Raw genomic sequence first — 17,811 nt, forward strand, 5'->3', positions numbered from 1 at the left:
AGAGGGACAGTCTGTCTGCCAGACCATTTGGATGTTCCGTAGGTCGCGTATATGTATTTTACAAGGTAGAATGCAGTCCATCTCCATTGTAAGTGTCTCCTCTACCAGACTGAAATGATGCAGACAAATTCCATTTTAAATCCAAATCACAAACAATCAAAGATGGAAGGAGAGAGAGATGGAAAATGGTGGGAAAAGGCGATTTATTATACCCGACTATAAGGTTATCCAAATGGTCTGGCAGACAGACTGTCCCTCTGCTTCTGTGGAATTATCTCAGTGTTTTCAAACGCTGCGTCTCTGTAAGGATGTCTGAGAGTTTGTGTTGAGGTGAGGGTTGAAGAACAAATGAGAATCCCCTCCAAGCCTAATGTATTATAATTAAAAAAACAAAACACAAACTGCATCCTTTAAATGACACGGATAGAAACTACAAAAATAGCAAAAGCTTTACACAGTCCTGCGTGCCACAGGCTATTTGTATTTTTTTTGCTAATTTGAAGGTAACTTTGTGTTCACATGACACAAACATAGACTGAAACTCCCCATGTCGCAGAAACAGTAAAAATGGAGCTTGTTTTTCAGCTTGCACTGATTGACAGCCTGATTGTGTATTGTGTATGGCCTGAGCCATACACAATTGATTGTGTATATCAAAAATAAAAACAATGCAGCGTTTTCATACTGTTTAATCACACTCTGATGTATACGCACAGAGGCACACAAACATGCACGCTCTCACGTGCACAAGGGATTTGCTTCAGTGAGTTTGCTTCATTTTCTCAGCTTCACATCCGTAGGCATCCCATGGGTGAATATATCTACCATGAACAGGTTTCCATTTTCACCTTTTTCTTTTGTGTCCTGCTTTTTACCCCCCCCACACACACACACACACACACCTTCATGTAGGTCTGTACATGTAAGTGAAGGGAAATCACAAATAAACATAGCTGTTATTTCAGTTGGAATACTTATTAAATCTGGACTAATTGACAGTTGTTGTAAACATATATTTTTACAACAAAATAGTAATTTATGCAGGTTTTTTTTTTCAAGATGAACAAAATAATTAAACTATAAAAGTTCTGGTTTTTACAATCACTCAAATGCAGCAGGTATGATTCTTTATAAAACCCTTTCTAAACTTATAATTGAATACTTCTCCATAAACGAGACAAATGAAGATTTGATTGTTTAGAACTGTCAACATGTGTCTCTTTTCATGCGTGTGATGGATAAAATCCAATCTACTCCTAGCTGGTGTCTTTGCATGATCACTGAAACATAGCGTGAGTTTTTTTCACGACAAACCAGTTGAGGTGACAACTTCATTTTAGTATTGCCATTAAAAGCTGATGAAGGGAACAAGCACTCCTTTTGCATTTCCTTTAGCATTGACCTTTTGATACATGATAGCAGTTCTATGCCACTGTAGCTGTACCACTGTTGTACTTTCTACAAGAGCACAACTCCATCTTAAGCGTGGCGTTCTCCTTTCTCTTCTCTTAATCTAATTCCTTTCCTGATAATTGTTCCTTTTACTCAATTCTCTGTTTCCCATTCTCTTCACTTGCCCCAGGGTGGAAGCCATGCATCGCCGACACACCACGCTGAGGGAGAAGGGGCGTCGCCAGGCGGTGCGAGGTCCTGCTTATATGTTTAATGAGCGTGGCTCCCCACTCACTGCGGAGGAGGAACGTTTCCTGGATGCTGCAGAGTATGGGAACATTCCTGTGGTGCGCAAAATGTTGGAGGAGTCTAAAACTCTAAATTACAATTGTGTGGACTACATGGGCCAGAATGCTTTGCAACTGGCGGTGGGTAATGAGCATTTAGAGGTGACTGAGCTGCTGCTTAAGAAGGATGGTTTGGCCAGGATTGGGGATGGCCTTCTTCTGGCTATCTCTAAAGGTTACGTTCGAATCGTCGAAGCCATTCTCGCCCATCCCGCCTTTGGTGGAGGTCTCCGGCTGGCTTTGAGCCCCTTGGAGCAGGAGATGCGGGATGATGTCTTTTACGCATATGATGAAGACGGGACACGTTTCTCACATGACATCACTCCCATCATCCTGGCAGCCCACTGCCAGGAGTATGAGATCGTCCACATCCTCCTGACAAACGGGGCTCGCATCGAGAGGCCTCATGACTACTTCTGTAAGTGTTCAGAATGTGTGGAGAAACAGAAGAAAGACTCGTTCAGTCACTCTCGCTCCAGGATGAATGCATATAAGGGCCTGGCCAGTGCAGCTTACCTGTCGCTCAGCAGTGAGGACCCCGTGCTCACTGCCCTCGAGCTGAGCAACGAACTGGCAAGACTGGCCAACATCGAGACAGAGTTTAAGGTAATTTAATTTGCATCTTTCTTTGTGCTCCACTTGTTTACAGGATTCTCCTTAAGAAAAATAAACACCTTTTTTTTATTATTATAGATTGTAGAAGAACATAAAAAAACAATTTGAAAAACCTTAATCCAGTACTTTCAGAACACAAAAGGATTTGCATTATTTTCATTGTGTACAGTGCTATTTAATAATATACTGTCACTAATTTTTTGATGACCACAAAAGAGGTCATTAAAATTACTCAAAGTGAAAACACTGTTTATATTAGTCTTTTTTTAGAGTGGCTATTGCCGATAACAATATTGGGAAGGGGAGGCCAATGTTCATAACTGATATACTGTACAGGCTGAACATTTTTGAGCTTTAATTTAAGTAAACGGCTACTTTTGAACCTGTTCAAACACTTGAAGTCTTGAAACAGTCTTCCTAACGTGCATTCACATTTTCTGTCCTCCACTATTCACTATAACATTATCAAGTGTGTTACATAAATATAACTTAAACAAGAAACACACTTCTCTGTTCATTGTCTAAACAGTCAGTCACATATGGTGAAGGCCTAATTAGTATTGACCGTAGCGTGTGTGTTTTTTTTCTTTGCAGAGAAGTAAATATTTCAGATAAATAATGCATTTCATTGAGGACGACAAATATAACATTACTAACTAAATATATTTTGCCTCCACCTTAGATTTATTGTTCTGGATAAAGTTTTATAAGACAATAGCATATGCTAGGTTATCTAAACGTTAGCTTGGTCACTTGAGAGGCACATAGCTAATGACAAATGGGTTGGAGGATTGAAGATAATTTATTATTGATTTTTTTTTTTCCATTTTACAAATCATTTAAAATAAACTTACCATGCTCTGTTCAGCAAAATATGCTACATAGTATTTAGTTGCTCCCTGCTTTGACTGTGCTTAAAGTGAAAGTGAAATTTAAAGTGCATGGCTATTGAAAGTATCCTACATGCACCCTCTGCTGGATACATGGTACAATTATGCCTTTTGCAAGTAAGGACACATCTTGTTCACAGTGTTTATATTGATGCACAATGGGACTATTATCATTGATACCAATATTTCCCCAAATGCCTAGATTGGCCTAAAATATCAGTCCAATGTATCGATCAGGCTCTACTTTTTTTTTTTTTTACTAACTCCTAAACGTAAATTATTCTGTGAAGCTTTTTCACACTTTATGTTTTGTAGTAACATTTCTCATGTACTTTTTATTATTTAGTGAGCATTGATTTAATAAAACGTAATGTTTCATGTGCATTATGCACTTAGTATTACTTGAAGTTGCACAAACTTTTTGCATTGCTGCCATTTTTTTCACTCAGTAACACCGAATCACTCCAATGAAGCAGTAAGACCAAGCTAGCACTTCCTATGTATGTACAATGCAACAATTTGAACATGTTGGGGAAACGGATGACGAAACAATAGAACATTTATTTAAATTGGTCTTTTTTTATTACCTTTACAAGACTGCAAACATTCACTCATTGGTTATTGTGTGCCATGTTAATGACAAAGAAAACATTAGCTAAATGTCAATGAGAAAAGGTTCCAAATATGGTGTATTGGATAGTTTGGAGAAAAGTCCTCTAAAAACAACAAAAAATAATACTATTTTTGTTTTCCTTTTTCTTAATTGTTACAGCCTTCGTTTAATTTTAATTTACTAATTAATAGCATACCAAACTAACATACACTGTACATTTTAGGAATAGCTTTGCTGAGTTTTATGCATATTGTTTTACCATTGAAAAAACTGTGAGCAAGTGTAAAGGAAGGTCAGAGGTTTCGATAAGTGAAATGAAATCTGTTGATTTGTAGGTATCCATCTAACCAAGTAGCTGAGGCCATTTCTGGTCTCAGATTTATCATCTGCTGCAGTAGTTTCAATCAATTTATGAAGTTTTTTTATTTTTTATTCAGAGTTTTAGTAGGAGAATAAAATAACACCGAGAGAAATAATATTTTAGATCCCTCCCTCTCTGTGCTTCAACTCATTCCTGCCAATGACTGAACTTAATCACTAGGCTCTCATCTTTAATGGATTTCCCTGTGCACCCCTAACTTTTTATTACTCGGTAGAACTACTTCCAATCAGAACTCAGTCCAATCTCCTAGAATAAAAATCAAAAAGTGCACTTTATTGTCTGATGAAATAGTAAACATTCAAGATTGGGGGTGGGGGTGGGGGGCTTTCTGGGTGGAGTTTGCATGTTGTCTTCATCAGAGTCAGAGTCAGATTTTCTTTATTGTCTTTCGCACCTCATGTGGTACATGTGGTGGAGCGAAATTATGTACACGGGGTCCCAGTTACATCCGACAATAAAATGTATAAGAAAAACAGTAATAACATCTAAGATATGAACTAAGAAAAACATCAACTAAATATACACTAAGCACTCATAACATAAAACATTGAACATCAGCACAAACATGAACATGAGTCTGTGAGCAGATGTGCACGCATGAACACATCAACATTGAAACAGATCAGCAGCAACATGATGTGATTTTTCACAGTGATTATTCTAGTTAGAGATTCATGAGTCTAACAGCCTCAGGGTAGAAGCTGTTCCTTAGTCTAGTGGTTCTACACTTAATGCTCCTTAACCTCCTTCCTGAGGGGAGTGGGGCAAAAAGTGTGTGTGCTGGGTGGGTGGGGTCCTTCATGATGCAGGTGGCCCTCTTCCTGCATCTGGAGGTGTAGATGTCTGTGATGGTGGGGAGACTGATTCCAACAGATTTCTGTGCAGCCTTCACCACTCTCTGCAAAGCTTTTCTTTCATGCATGCGTGTGTTTCCTTCAGGTACTCCAGTTTCCTCCCACACAACAAAAACATGCATGTTAGGCTGATTTGTAACTCTAAAGTGAGTGTGAATGGTTGTTTGTCTCTATGTGTCCCTGTGATGGACTGAGACCTGTCCAGGGTGTCCCCCGCCTCTTGCACAGTGACTGCTGGATATGGGCACCAGTGACCCCCGTGTCCCGAAAAGGAAGAAGGGAGTAAAAGATAATGGATGAATGGATTTTGTGTTTGTTTGTGAGTGGGTGTGCAAGGCAATGTGTGTGTATTAGGAAGGATTGGCTCATGTACAGTATTTTAAACCTAAAATGATTTTAAACTAACTTCTGAAAAGTCTAGATCAAGATAAAAAAAAAAAAGGTAAAATAAAATCTTTAACTTTTTGTGCTTTTGTCTCCCATGAATGAGATTGATTTTTCTGAGCTGGGAACTATTCATGTAAACCGCATTATGTAGTGACTTGGGATGCATTAAACCAGAACTTTTTTTTTCAGTCAATCTTTATTTAAACAAGTTAGTCCCACTGACCCACAAGGACTCATTTACAAGAGAGACCTGAATTTTAACAAAGAGTGATGACAACATTTGACAACAATGACAACAATAGACATTCACAAATGATGCATACAAATTTTTATTTTTTTTATTCCATCTTACTGGACATATGATATTCCCTGAGCAAACCAGACAGTGAGACCTGCTGAGAAATCTATCCGTGAATAAAACTTGATAAAATGCCTGTTAAAATGTTCCCATTTAATGATTAGATATAGACATTTTTATGATCGCAGTTGTTTTTATACCACTCTGTGGTGGCAATGTAAGAATTGTCAGTTTCACCTGGTTTCACCTGCCACATATTAACAGCAATGTTCCAAAGTACATATAAACGTTTAGATCCAAACTATATTCAAGACTGAGACAAATAAAGTAATTAGATTACATATGAACCCTTTGATCCCACCACAACATTGTTGTTTTACTGGTTTGATCTCTGTACCTATTGGTTGCCTTTGTTCACCAGTGTGTTGCTTTTTCCTCTACCGCTCTTATTAATTTATGTCGGAGCTCACTCGTCTGTCCTCGCCGCTTACTGCCCACCTTTGTGTTTGATATGCAGCCTTTCTGCTTGTCATTCTGTTTCCCGTCTTCCAACAAATTAATGAGAAGGGCTCACCTGAGGGACCAAGGTTGTGTTAGAACTTATCTGTCTCATTACCATCTCATTACCATCCACATGTCCGCTCTCTTTATTTATCTCCTTGTCTGTCTTCATATTATCTACTCATTACTTTAAAGCATCAAATAGTGTTTACTCAGTGTGCAAGCAGCATTAGTCAATCAGGGATACATAGGGAAACAAACAACCAATCAAAGTTTCTGAATGTTAAAATTAAAAACCATATTGAGCACTCCGTTGTGGGGCTTCATTGGCAACAAAGAACCTTAGTAAGATATGAAATCTTTAGCTCAGTAATAACTCATGCCAAATGAGGTTTATTGATAACCCAGTTAGTTTGTGAAATTATGAGTTGTGGGCACAGGTGGCTATTGGCAACTTACAAATAGAATGAAGTATGAATGTACAAAAGAGACCAGTTTAATTTCAAAGTAAAAGAGGATTTAGATTGTTTTAAGTCTAGATTTTTTTAAAAACAATACAATTAATGTACTGTAATAATCTGCAACTTCACAATTTACAACGTTTTATGTAACTCCAAGCAAGACTGTAAAAGTTCATTTGATATAGCCTTCTGGATGGAAGTTGAAATGTTCCAGCAAAAAAATAGAAACTACAGATGACCTGACTGAAAATTGTTGGATTGTATACCTGGATTATTGAGCATGGACTATTTTGGTTTTGAACCGATTTGACATGACTGTCGATGAGGAAGAGGGCCGGCTTCAGAGGAGGGGGCGTGCCAAAGACACCATTTTAGCACCAGCATAACTGGTTTGTTCCACTTTGGAGTAAGCTGTTTGGAGGAAGAATCAGTTTTGTGTTGCGTGTTTCCTTGACTGATGAAGCCTTCCGGATGGAAGGTGAAACGTTTCAGCAAAAAAAAAGAAACCGTCCAGATGACCTGACTGAAAATTGTTGGATTATATACCTGGTTTATTGAGCATGGACTATTTTCATTTGATATAATTTGCATAGGGAGAAGATAGAAGTCATAATTTAAACATTTTTAAATGTAGGAATGATAGTATTTATTGGCAAAACACCTAAAAAAATTCTGAATATTTCTTTAATTTAAAACAAGATAAAATATATGTTTTTCTGACCCTAAACAAACCATTCATATTACCTCTCTTGACGAAGTTTGCTCTGCTGAGGCATTGCACTGATTCACTGAGAAGTGTCTTTATGAAAAATATCTGATGCTAATCCTAAAACAGTAGTAGTGGTATTAACTGTATGATGTATGTCACTATTGTGACATCCATCCATCCATCCATCCATCCATCCATCCATCCATCGACCCTCTACCATTTTTTTTTTCCTTTCTAAGTCACAGAGGATCTGGTGCCTATCTCTATCAGTCGCTGTACAAGAGGCATGGTACACTGTAGACAGGTAGTAAGTCCATCACAGGGCTACATAGGCTGTGTTGCCATTGATAAGTATGACTCATCTAGGTTCTCCTCTTAAAGGATCTTCTAATGTGTAGGTGAAAACCCACTGTGACTTGTTTCCTCACTCTGTGGGCAGGATCTTCATTGCAAAGTGGGTGGTATCATCCAGCTCTCACTGAATCCTCTGGTCCGCCAACCAAGAAAGAAAGGTCTGGACTTTGTCAGTTGTCCACGGCACTACTGTACTTTTGGAGCTTCCATTACTGAACTCTAGAAAAAACGAACTACAAAACCCACATTCTGCCCTCTGCAGCATTCAGAGAGGAAATGGAGGTTCAGATGCACCAAAGTCCATGTTCAATAATCCAGGTATAAAATCCAACAATGTTCAGTCAAGTCCTCAGACCTAGTAATCATCCTCAGACTGATGGAATCTTCTGGATGGAAGACGAAACTTCTCAGCACAAACAACAAAAAAGAAACTGTCCAGATGACCTGACTATACATTTTTGGAGGTTCAGATGTAGTTTGCAGTTTTTCTGAGCAGGTAATCCAGTGATGTAGCTCTTCTGGCCAATCAACAGCTGCTGCCTGCTTACATCAAAATTGTCACCTTGGAGCAGTTTGCTTAGAACCACAAACAAAATGGTCCCATAAACTGGGTTGAATGGGGATGAGTATCAGCAGTTGGCAGGCCCTTAACTAGTGGTGCAGAACCGAGGAGTGCTGAGACTGTGGGTTAGTGCCAATAGAGTTAAATGAGACAGTCATTAACACTCTGTCTGCCACCTAAAGACTTAGCTGAGAACAGGTTTTGTAGGATCACTGAGCTTGATCTTCATTGTTAGGATTAGTGAAGACATACCTCCTAAACAAACCATGGATATGTTGGATCTGCTTTGTTGCCCGGCCTGCTGACCATTGGATTCTGACAACATGAGGAAGAGTGCAAAAAAAAAAAGTGAAGATTTCATTTTATAATCTAAAATTACACTTACAAATGAACTTAAAATCTAAACTGTGTCTGTTTAAGTGCATTATTATTGCATATGTGGATATATATGCATGCATTTTAACCCAAAAAGTAAATAACCTGAACAATATATCATTGTAGAAGAGAGGAGGGATACATCTAGGCTGGAAGCAGGAATATGAACACCTATAAAAAAAATGTTCTGTCCGCAGGTGTTTCAAATTTGTTTGGAAGCTGCAACCAATCAATGCCTTCAGGTCCTGCAGCAATCCACAATCACAGAGCACACATGACTTCTCTAACATGTCTGTAATTGAAGGCTTTCCTCAGTTCATGAATATATATCAGACAGTTATTGTCAGCTGTCTGATGTGGAAATACCTGGATCAGGCCATTCGTCCATTTTATCATTTTTCCACAGTAAAATGAGAGTCCAAGCTTCACTGGGATTCTTTATAAGGTTTGGCCCATTACGTTGTTAATGTGACATAATAATAATAATAATAATAATGATAATAATAATAATAATAATAATAATAATAATAATAATAATAATAATAATAATATTAGTATAATTGGTATGCAATTAAATTATATTCACTGCCATTCAGATCATGAACCACATGGCTTGTGGGTACATAAAAATGATCAAACTCTGTTTACGAACCTTTTACACTTACTTTTGCAGACATTAAAATTAGAAACAGAAAATAACTGATGCAAATTCATCCCAATGCTAACACCAAGTTCATGTAATTATTTTGTTTTTAGATAATACATTAAAATGAACAGGTACGTGTGCCAGGGAACATTTTCTAACCCTCTGGCAAAACCTGTCATAATGCTGAAATGATGTTTGCTCATATTTTACATTAAATGAACATGTGGGTATGGCCACAGGCGTCAGAACCTGGAAAACAACCTGACATTTATCTTCAAACATTTTACTTTTCCAGACAGCCTATCAATGTTGCACACGAGCCTCCAGTTGTATTCATAGTCTACAAATGTAATTTGTAAAAAAAATTCTGTTAGGTGAAAGGTGAGATCCATTTAGTGCTCTAAATTGCATTTGAGCTTCTACTCAATGTGCAATTTGTTGAATCTTTGGTTCATGTTTATGTTGAGTAACTCAGAGTGTTTTAGGGTTTGGGTAATTTCCTCATTGTACTCCAAGTTGTGCCTCCTGTTGCCCTCAGTTCACTCACCTGTAGCCATTTTCACCCAGTTTCACACCACACAGTCTTTGAATTTAATCTCCCAACCCAGTCCTTAATCTCATCTCTTGAGGCAAACCTTACATTCATATTGGATTTTCATCTGTGTGCTGTGCCTGACTGTGTAGATTTCCACACCTTTCAGCGTAAATATATTTGATCAATAATGTTTTTGTACATGTTGTACCCTGAAGACATGTCTTGAGATTAGAATGGATTTCTTTCAGCTAGCAGCCTAAAGGAAACATAAAGGCCACCATTTCATTCCCTTGTTTTAATAGGTCAGCAGGTGGTGTGTTCAATGTCCTGAACTTGTTTTTATGTTTGACAGATAATGATGAGCCATCTGACTAGTTTTAATATTTAAATACAAAAACACGTGGCATATTTCTCAATTGTTTGATATTCAAGGGTAAAACACAGACTTTATCACAGTTTTGTATTTAAGGCAGATTGTACGACTCATGCTTGAAAGAACAGTCACTAAAAGGGTCAAATGCTGAGCGAATGCAAATGAGCTTCATGATCAATGAGGTGCACAAGCATAGAGGTGACTCATAGATACCTGCTTGAAGAAGAAAAAAAAAGTGCTTGAAAAGAAACTGAGAGAAGAATCAGTGATGTTCACATTGCGTTCAATTCTAATTATTTTACGGAGACCTGTGCAAAAGTTTTTGCTCCAGCACTCTCTGATGGTTTGCTTGAGCAGAGCACAAAGTAAAAGCAGATAATGAAAGTCATTCCTTATAGAAAGAGTCTGAAAGTCTAACTGTTTTTCTAGCAGATTGAGACCAGAGGGTGAACGGAGTTCAACAGATCCAAGTCTGGGCAGCTTGGATAAGAAAACCCAGTTGTATAAAAATAAAAAATAAAAATAAAAGTAATGGAGGGGCCAAAATTCAAGGATTCAAGGATTTTTTTAAATTGTCATACCAGCTCACATTTGTATGTTTGTGGTACAAAATTCAGACTCAGGTCCCAGATCAAGAAATCTAACAATTAACAAATAAATAAATACAAAACAGTATAAATATATATACATATAAACATACATACACACACATATATGTGTGTGTGCGTACATGTGCACGTAAGAAAAAACAAAAAAGTAAGATGAGGCTGAATTAAGTGCAGCTCGAGTTCAGCAGTCTGACAGCTGCTCTGAATGCTCCGCAGCCACCTGCTTGGGGTGGGGGGGGGGGGGGGGGGGGCTGGAACAGTGTGTGCAGGATGATGGAGTCCTTCATGATGTGGAGCGCCTTCCCCCTGCATCGTGATGTATAGAGGTCTGAGGTGGTAGGAAGGCTCCCTCTGCAAAGCCATCCTCTCAGCAGCAGTGCAGCTGCCGTGCCACAAAGTGATGCAGGTGCATAGAACGCTCTCCACCACACAGCGATAGAAGCTCCTCAGGACAGAGCTCCCAAGTCCAGCTCTCCGCAGCTTCCTTCACTCATGAACACGTTCTCATTGTATCTTAGTGCAATGAAAATAAAAATCTTATTCTGATTCTGAAAATAAAAAGTTGCTTTATAGTATTAGGTTGGATAAGACTGAAATCTGTTTTTTTATCTTTTGAATATAATACACAGTAATAGCACACTGTTGTGAAACCTAGACCTTTAAAACTCTATATTTATTTCATCAGAGTTTGGTGTAATATCACAATACATAGCCACTCACAAAAAATAACATTCCCAGGCATGCAACATTTTAATAATCTTGAAACTGTATTGTTTTACCATTACTGAGTTTCAGTGTTATTCTTAGGGTGTACAGGATGGATGGATGGATGGATGGATGGATGTCAAAAATATTCATTGAAAGGATAAAACTGAACTTACATTTAACTGAACAACTTAAGGGCAAGTGTATAAAAGAACAAATCTGATTCTTCTGCTATCTGTACTTATCCTCTCGTTTTTGTTATATTTTTACAAACTATATGGATTTTTTAGTGGTCTAGCTTAAGTCACATTAATTTCACTCTGCATGGAAATACAGTAAGTGGATAATATTGGACTGAAGAGATATTTGGAATGAGGAAGCAGAGAAGATCTCTTGTTTTGATTGTGTGCTTTTCTTTCTAGCTGTGCTTCTTTTTGCTGATTTAAGCAATTTGCTTCATTTAACTTTTTTCTTTGTATATATGTTTAATCATTTGATAAAGAAAGACGCTGAAGATGTTTTGAAAAAGAAAGGTCAAACCCAAATGGCAAAAGAAACCGTCTCATTTTTTTGTACAGTCAACCTACAGTATATTACAATTGCAAATAAATGTCACTGTGACGGTGTCATCTATCATGTCAGAAGCCCAGAGAAGCAGTTCTGAGCCTCGAGGTAAAAATGTGTCCAGAAATTTTGAAAATGCATGGGAAAGTGTGGATGTCAGGTGAGTCGACATGTCCACCAACTATTCAGGGATGAATGATCACTCCTAGAATATACAAAGTGTTGGTTAAAAAAAGATTGAGGTCTGAGGAATCCTGTTTGGTTTTGTGCATATCTATTTGAGCTAAAGTGGATACATTTCTATCTAATGTTAACATTAAACTTCTATTTCCTATGCAGAATGACTACCGTAAGCTGTCCATGCAGTGTAAAGACTTTGTTGTGGGTGTGTTGGACCTTTGTCGGGACACTGAAGAAGTTGAGGCCATTCTGAATGGCGATGTGGATCAATGCCCTCCGAGCCCCTACAACCGACCCTGCCTCAGCCGTGTTAAGCTGGCCATCAAGTACGAAGTCAAAAAGGTAAGAAAAATATTGAAGATACAGTCAAGGACAATGTGGGTTCATTTAAGGGGTGAATTGCTTTAGTAAATTTTTAATCAAAGCATATTCAGAGATTCAGATTCAAAGATTCTTTATTGTCATTCACACATGTGGTACATGTGGTGGAATGAAATTATGTGCATTAAAATTATTTAAATTAAATTAAAATGATGTACATTAAAAATCCCATATGGTTTGTAAAAACATAACATATAAAGTTGTTATTTACAGTTTAGCTTAGATATACAAAAAAAAACTTGTGGTTCATGTTATAAATGGGAAAATGCTGATATGATTTTTATTTTATTTTTTGCATTAGACAAAAACATTTGAATTTGAATATTACCAACAAAGTTGAGATATTGTCAAAATTAAAAAGAATTTGATTTACTCATTCAGAAGAATTGAAAGTAAACATAAAATCACCTTCAGTGATTGATTGCTCATGTTCTATTTTCTTGCAAAAATCCAGAATGAAAATAATATTTTTACCAATTCAGAAAACACACGTTAATGACTGATTGAAAACTTTACCGCCTTGAATATTAAAGAAAATATTTTAGCTCTTAAGTACATTTGTGAAGCAAAGGCTGCTTAACTGAACATGAAATGTTTTGTCAGTCCTGTTTTTATTTGGAATTCAGCTGAACATGCACATTAAAAGACGTCCTTACCAAAACAAATGTTACATTTTGTTCTTGTTACTGAGATAATTTCAAATGGTCCCTCTTCTTCAACCTTAAAAGCAATTTATGATTTCTGCAGAATATTTTTTGCACTTAAGCATTGATGAAAGTCTTCTTTTTTTCGGGTGTTCCCTCTTCAGGGGTCGCCATATCGAGTCATCCTCCTCCATCTCATTCTGTCCTCTTCATCCTCCGTCCTCACTCCAGCTACCTCCATGTCCTCTCTAACTGCATCCATATAGCTCCTTTTTGTCTTTTTCCTGGCAGCTGCATTTCTAACATTCTTCTACCGATATACCTACTGTCCCTCCTCTGGACATGTTCAAACCATCTCAGTCTGACCTCTCTAACTTTACTGTTTCTCTCAGTTGTTCAACCTGTGCTGTACCTCTGATTATCTCATTCCTAATCTTATCCATCCTTGTCACTCCTAAGAAGAACCTCAACATCTTAATTTATGCCACTTCCAGTTCTTTCTCCTGTCTTTTTGTCACTGCCACTGTCTCCAGACCATACAACACAGCTGGTCTTACTACTGTCCTGTTAACATTTTATTTGACATGTTATGCAGTAATGCAAGTCTTTTAAAATATTACCTAAAAAAGTAGTATATTTGAGTTGATACTTATTGTGAGTACTTATCCGTTTTTACTAGGAAACTCAACCTTTTGATATGCTCTTTTTACAATAACTCAAATCAATTATTTGATAAGTTATCTTTATTCTAATGTTAAGAAAACAATGTTCAAATGGCATGCAAATATTTAACTTTTTCCCATTGTTTCCTACTTTATTATAAAAATAAATTGACCTTGGATAAGCTACAGTACAAGCTCTGCCTGGCGGTGCTGTTTTGAAGTCACCATTGAGATGTCCAAGTAGAACTATTAGGCAGACAGAAATCAAGCAGTCGGCCTGACCCAAAATAACTGTTGTCATCTGAATCTGGCTCCCCCATGTCGGGCTTGAATTGGCCAACTATCCCAAACTCTCCTGGTTGTTATGTGAACAAGAAGCTCTGCACCCCTCCTCCCCTGCCCACTCCCTTCCCGAGGACATCTGTGGACCAGTGTCAGAGCTGAGCTGGCTGATAGACACTGCACCATCTCTTATCAGGACTATGGGGACTGTCTGGCAGTGTCCACAGACAAACTCACCACCTTCGTCGGCCTTTCTCGTGCATATGTATCATAATGTCATCAATATGTTGCTATTTCTGTGCTGAGGTTGTTGGTTTTTTTTGCAACTTTCACACTGTGTCCCATCTAGAACACAGTGTGAGATATGATTTTTTTACACCTCCCCTTCCCTCATGTTTCTCTTTTCCTTATCTAAACAAAAAAGGCAGCACCTCCCATAAGGCCACACCCTCAGACACCTCCGTCTACCCATGTCTTTTTGTTTGTGTTTTACTTGGACGGGCTGTACTGACATGTACATTTGTTGTGCTTCGGTGCAATAACAATATAGTTGATGCCTATTCTGATTCATGGAAGATTATCAGTAGAATAACCTTTGGCAGGTCAAACTTACAGGGCATTATAGACGTAAAGTTTTTGTAGAAACAAAATAAATAAATAAAACATTTGAAGAACGAGTTATTGTAAAAAGGTCAAAGTCACCAATCACTGTTCAGTTGCTGCAACTTCCAAACCTTTCAAGTGGCACTACATGAGGAAGTGTCATGCAGCTGTGATCAACATGGCCTCTGGCAATTCCTTGGAAAGTATTTTCAACCAACGCCATCTGTTGTGGCTTCCATTAATGTAACCTGAAACTTTGTTACACCCCAAAGCAGCCAAATCTAAAATCACTCTTCATTATAGGGATGACCTGTAGATATGTAAGGGTATTGTTGATGTGGAAGATTTTATCTGAAACTGGAATAAACATATTTTGCCATTAAGGTGATGTATTCTCTACTTTAGCAGGATAACACCAGGCCTCTTTCTGCTTGATGTCATTCAGCTTCAATATATAGATAAAACACTTGTGTGCTTGAATGCCCTGTCTGTAGTTGAGACCTGTCTCTTTAAAAAAAAACTGTTGCATTGCATAAACTGCTAAACTTAATCTGTTCAGCAGTGGAAAAGTTATAGACAACAAGAACGAACTGGCTAAATGTGCTACTTGTATGTTCAACTCCATAATAATTAAAAAGAATAACTGAAATAAGGGATGCAACACAATAATATAATTAATTTGTCAAAGTTTATAGACGAACAACTAATTTTTGTTTTCTGTTCAGGTGTTTGTTGCATATAAATTGTATTACCATGCAAAAAAATAAAAAATAAAAATTGAAAAACTCAAAACCTAATTAATCTAATTAGCATAGCATTAACTCTTAAAATTGTAACATCTGAGTATGCATCCTTGAATAGATTGCGCAAAGATGAATAACTTAAAGTTGCGTAATGTGGTCAGCTTCAGAAGGTCCAAAGTAAACAGCTTGCATGTCCCTGAAGAGGCGCTAACCCCCGCTGAGCAGTGTGTCTTCTTAAATGTCAAAACAAATATATTTTCTCCTATTTCACCTCATGAACATGTTCCTGTTTGACCCCCAGAGTGATACGTGTTTCCCCGAATCAGGTATATCTGTCACTGAGTGTTTGCCTGTATTACTGTACTGGGAAGCAGCTTTGTTTTGTACAAGTGATCCTGCCCAATAGCGGGCAGCTAATTACAGGAGAGATAATGACAGAGGGAGGGATGAGTTACCATGGAAACCAGGTGGAGCATGACAAAGTTGCTAGACTAAGACAGGGTTAAGTTCATGGGTCAAAGGATTAACAGACTGCTAACAGGAAACTAATGGGATAAACTGACACGTTTGCTTTTAAGAATTTAAATGTCAATCAAAGAAGGCTGGGTTCTTGTACATGTTGGTGTTTTTGTGGTTTTTATTTTACTGTTGTTGGGTGTGAGCAGAAAATGCAAATCATGAGCTCATGTAAAGTCTCCCAGGATTTAATGGTCAAGGTTGGATTATGATGGCTTGGAGAGGACCGAGGTGAAAGCAATGAGACAAAATAGAGACCCAATGAAAAGTGAAAACACACAAACACTGAAGGTACATGACCACCAACTGAGAATTGATTCCTCTGTTTTCCACATCCTTCCTCTACAAGAAAAGCATCCGTCTTCTCTCTGCCTTACACAATACCCACGTTGGCTTTCATTTACTGCATCTATAAAGTCTATTGGTGTCTATTCTTTACATTAAAATTATTATCCAAAATGTGCTTTTGCTAAATCAATCCTAGTTGTAGTCATACTTTAAATCCAAATAAATTGAGTTTTTATTTAGATTTTAATTATTAGAATTTAATAGATGTGCTTTAGTGACACAGTTTGCTAAGTAAGATCCCTTCAAATAACTGAGTGCACGTTCTGTCTTCTTGTAATCATCATCACGCCATTTTGCATCTTTAGTCCAAGGTTCATATCTGCGACCACCGTCTAATCAACTCCTGTCCAGCAAATTATTTTACTGCAACCCTTGTAGAAAGCTTTGCCTTCTTGAAACAAAAGCTCTGCTTTCTATTAGTAAGACAGTGTTTAATCACTTATTTATGTTAAGCACCAGCATGTTCTTTACCAGGGTTTGTACGTATCATTGACCTGCATGCAGTCCTGACTGTCAACTACCTGCTGTGTTTCACAGAATACAGCAACTGGTTCTGAATGAAGAGTTGTTTAGACACAACAGGGTCAATTTTTTTTAAGCCATGTTCATAATATTTGCACTGTTTTGGTAAAGGAGACAAGATGACTGGGTTTCTTTTTCAGAAATAGATCTTGTCTAACTCTGAATGCTGGGAAACTCCTTGTAATTGTGACTTTCTTTCCCTCCATCGACTACGATAACATTATTTGCATGAATGCTCCTACAAGCATCCTGCAGATGTTGGATGCTGTCTATCACGGTGCACTAAGATTCATAACTAGCTGTAACTATTGTACCCACCACTGCACCCTGTATTCACTGGTTAACTGGTCATCATTAACTTCACGCAGACTCTCTCACTGGTACATTTTCATCTTTAAATCACTTCTTGGTCTGTTGCCTTCATACATCTCCTCCTACATGTCTCTGCGTGAGTGCAGCTACAGCGTGCGCTCTCAGGACATTATTACCTGCAGTGATCCCTCAGTGAGGACTGAACTAGGCAAAAGGGCCTTCTCATACTCTGCTCTTGTTTCCTGGAATATCTTGCAAAAAGATCTGAAGCTCTCGACCTTGACCTCTCTAAGTGGCTTCAAATATCTGTTAAGTTCCTGGCAAGAACCAACGCAGACGTTCCTGTTTTCAGTTTTCTACACCGCCTTATAATCTAGTTTGTTTTTTTTGGCTATGTATTCCTTTTAATTATTCCTTTAATTATCATTTTGTTTTCAATTGTAAATA

At 37.8% G+C, this 17,811-nt stretch overlaps 1 protein-coding gene across 1 annotated transcript in view; it reads left to right on the forward strand.

Annotated features, from left to right (window-relative positions):
* LOC119408458 (short transient receptor potential channel 7-like) overlaps positions 1-17,811 on the forward strand; it is a 75,903-nt gene that overhangs the window by 4,939 nt on the left and 53,153 nt on the right. The window contains exons 2-3 of the mRNA XM_037675284.1: positions 1,583-2,345; positions 12,511-12,693. Coding sequence (XP_037531212.1) covers positions 1,583-2,345; positions 12,511-12,693 — 946 coding nt within the window. The remainder of the gene's footprint in view (positions 1-1,582; positions 2,346-12,510; positions 12,694-17,811) is intronic.

Source organism: Nematolebias whitei, chromosome 4 (genome assembly GCF_014905685.2).
Source record: "Nematolebias whitei isolate Nwh7 chromosome 4, NemWhi1, whole genome shotgun sequence".
Taxonomy (NCBI): Eukaryota; Metazoa; Chordata; class Actinopteri; order Cyprinodontiformes; family Rivulidae; genus Nematolebias; species Nematolebias whitei.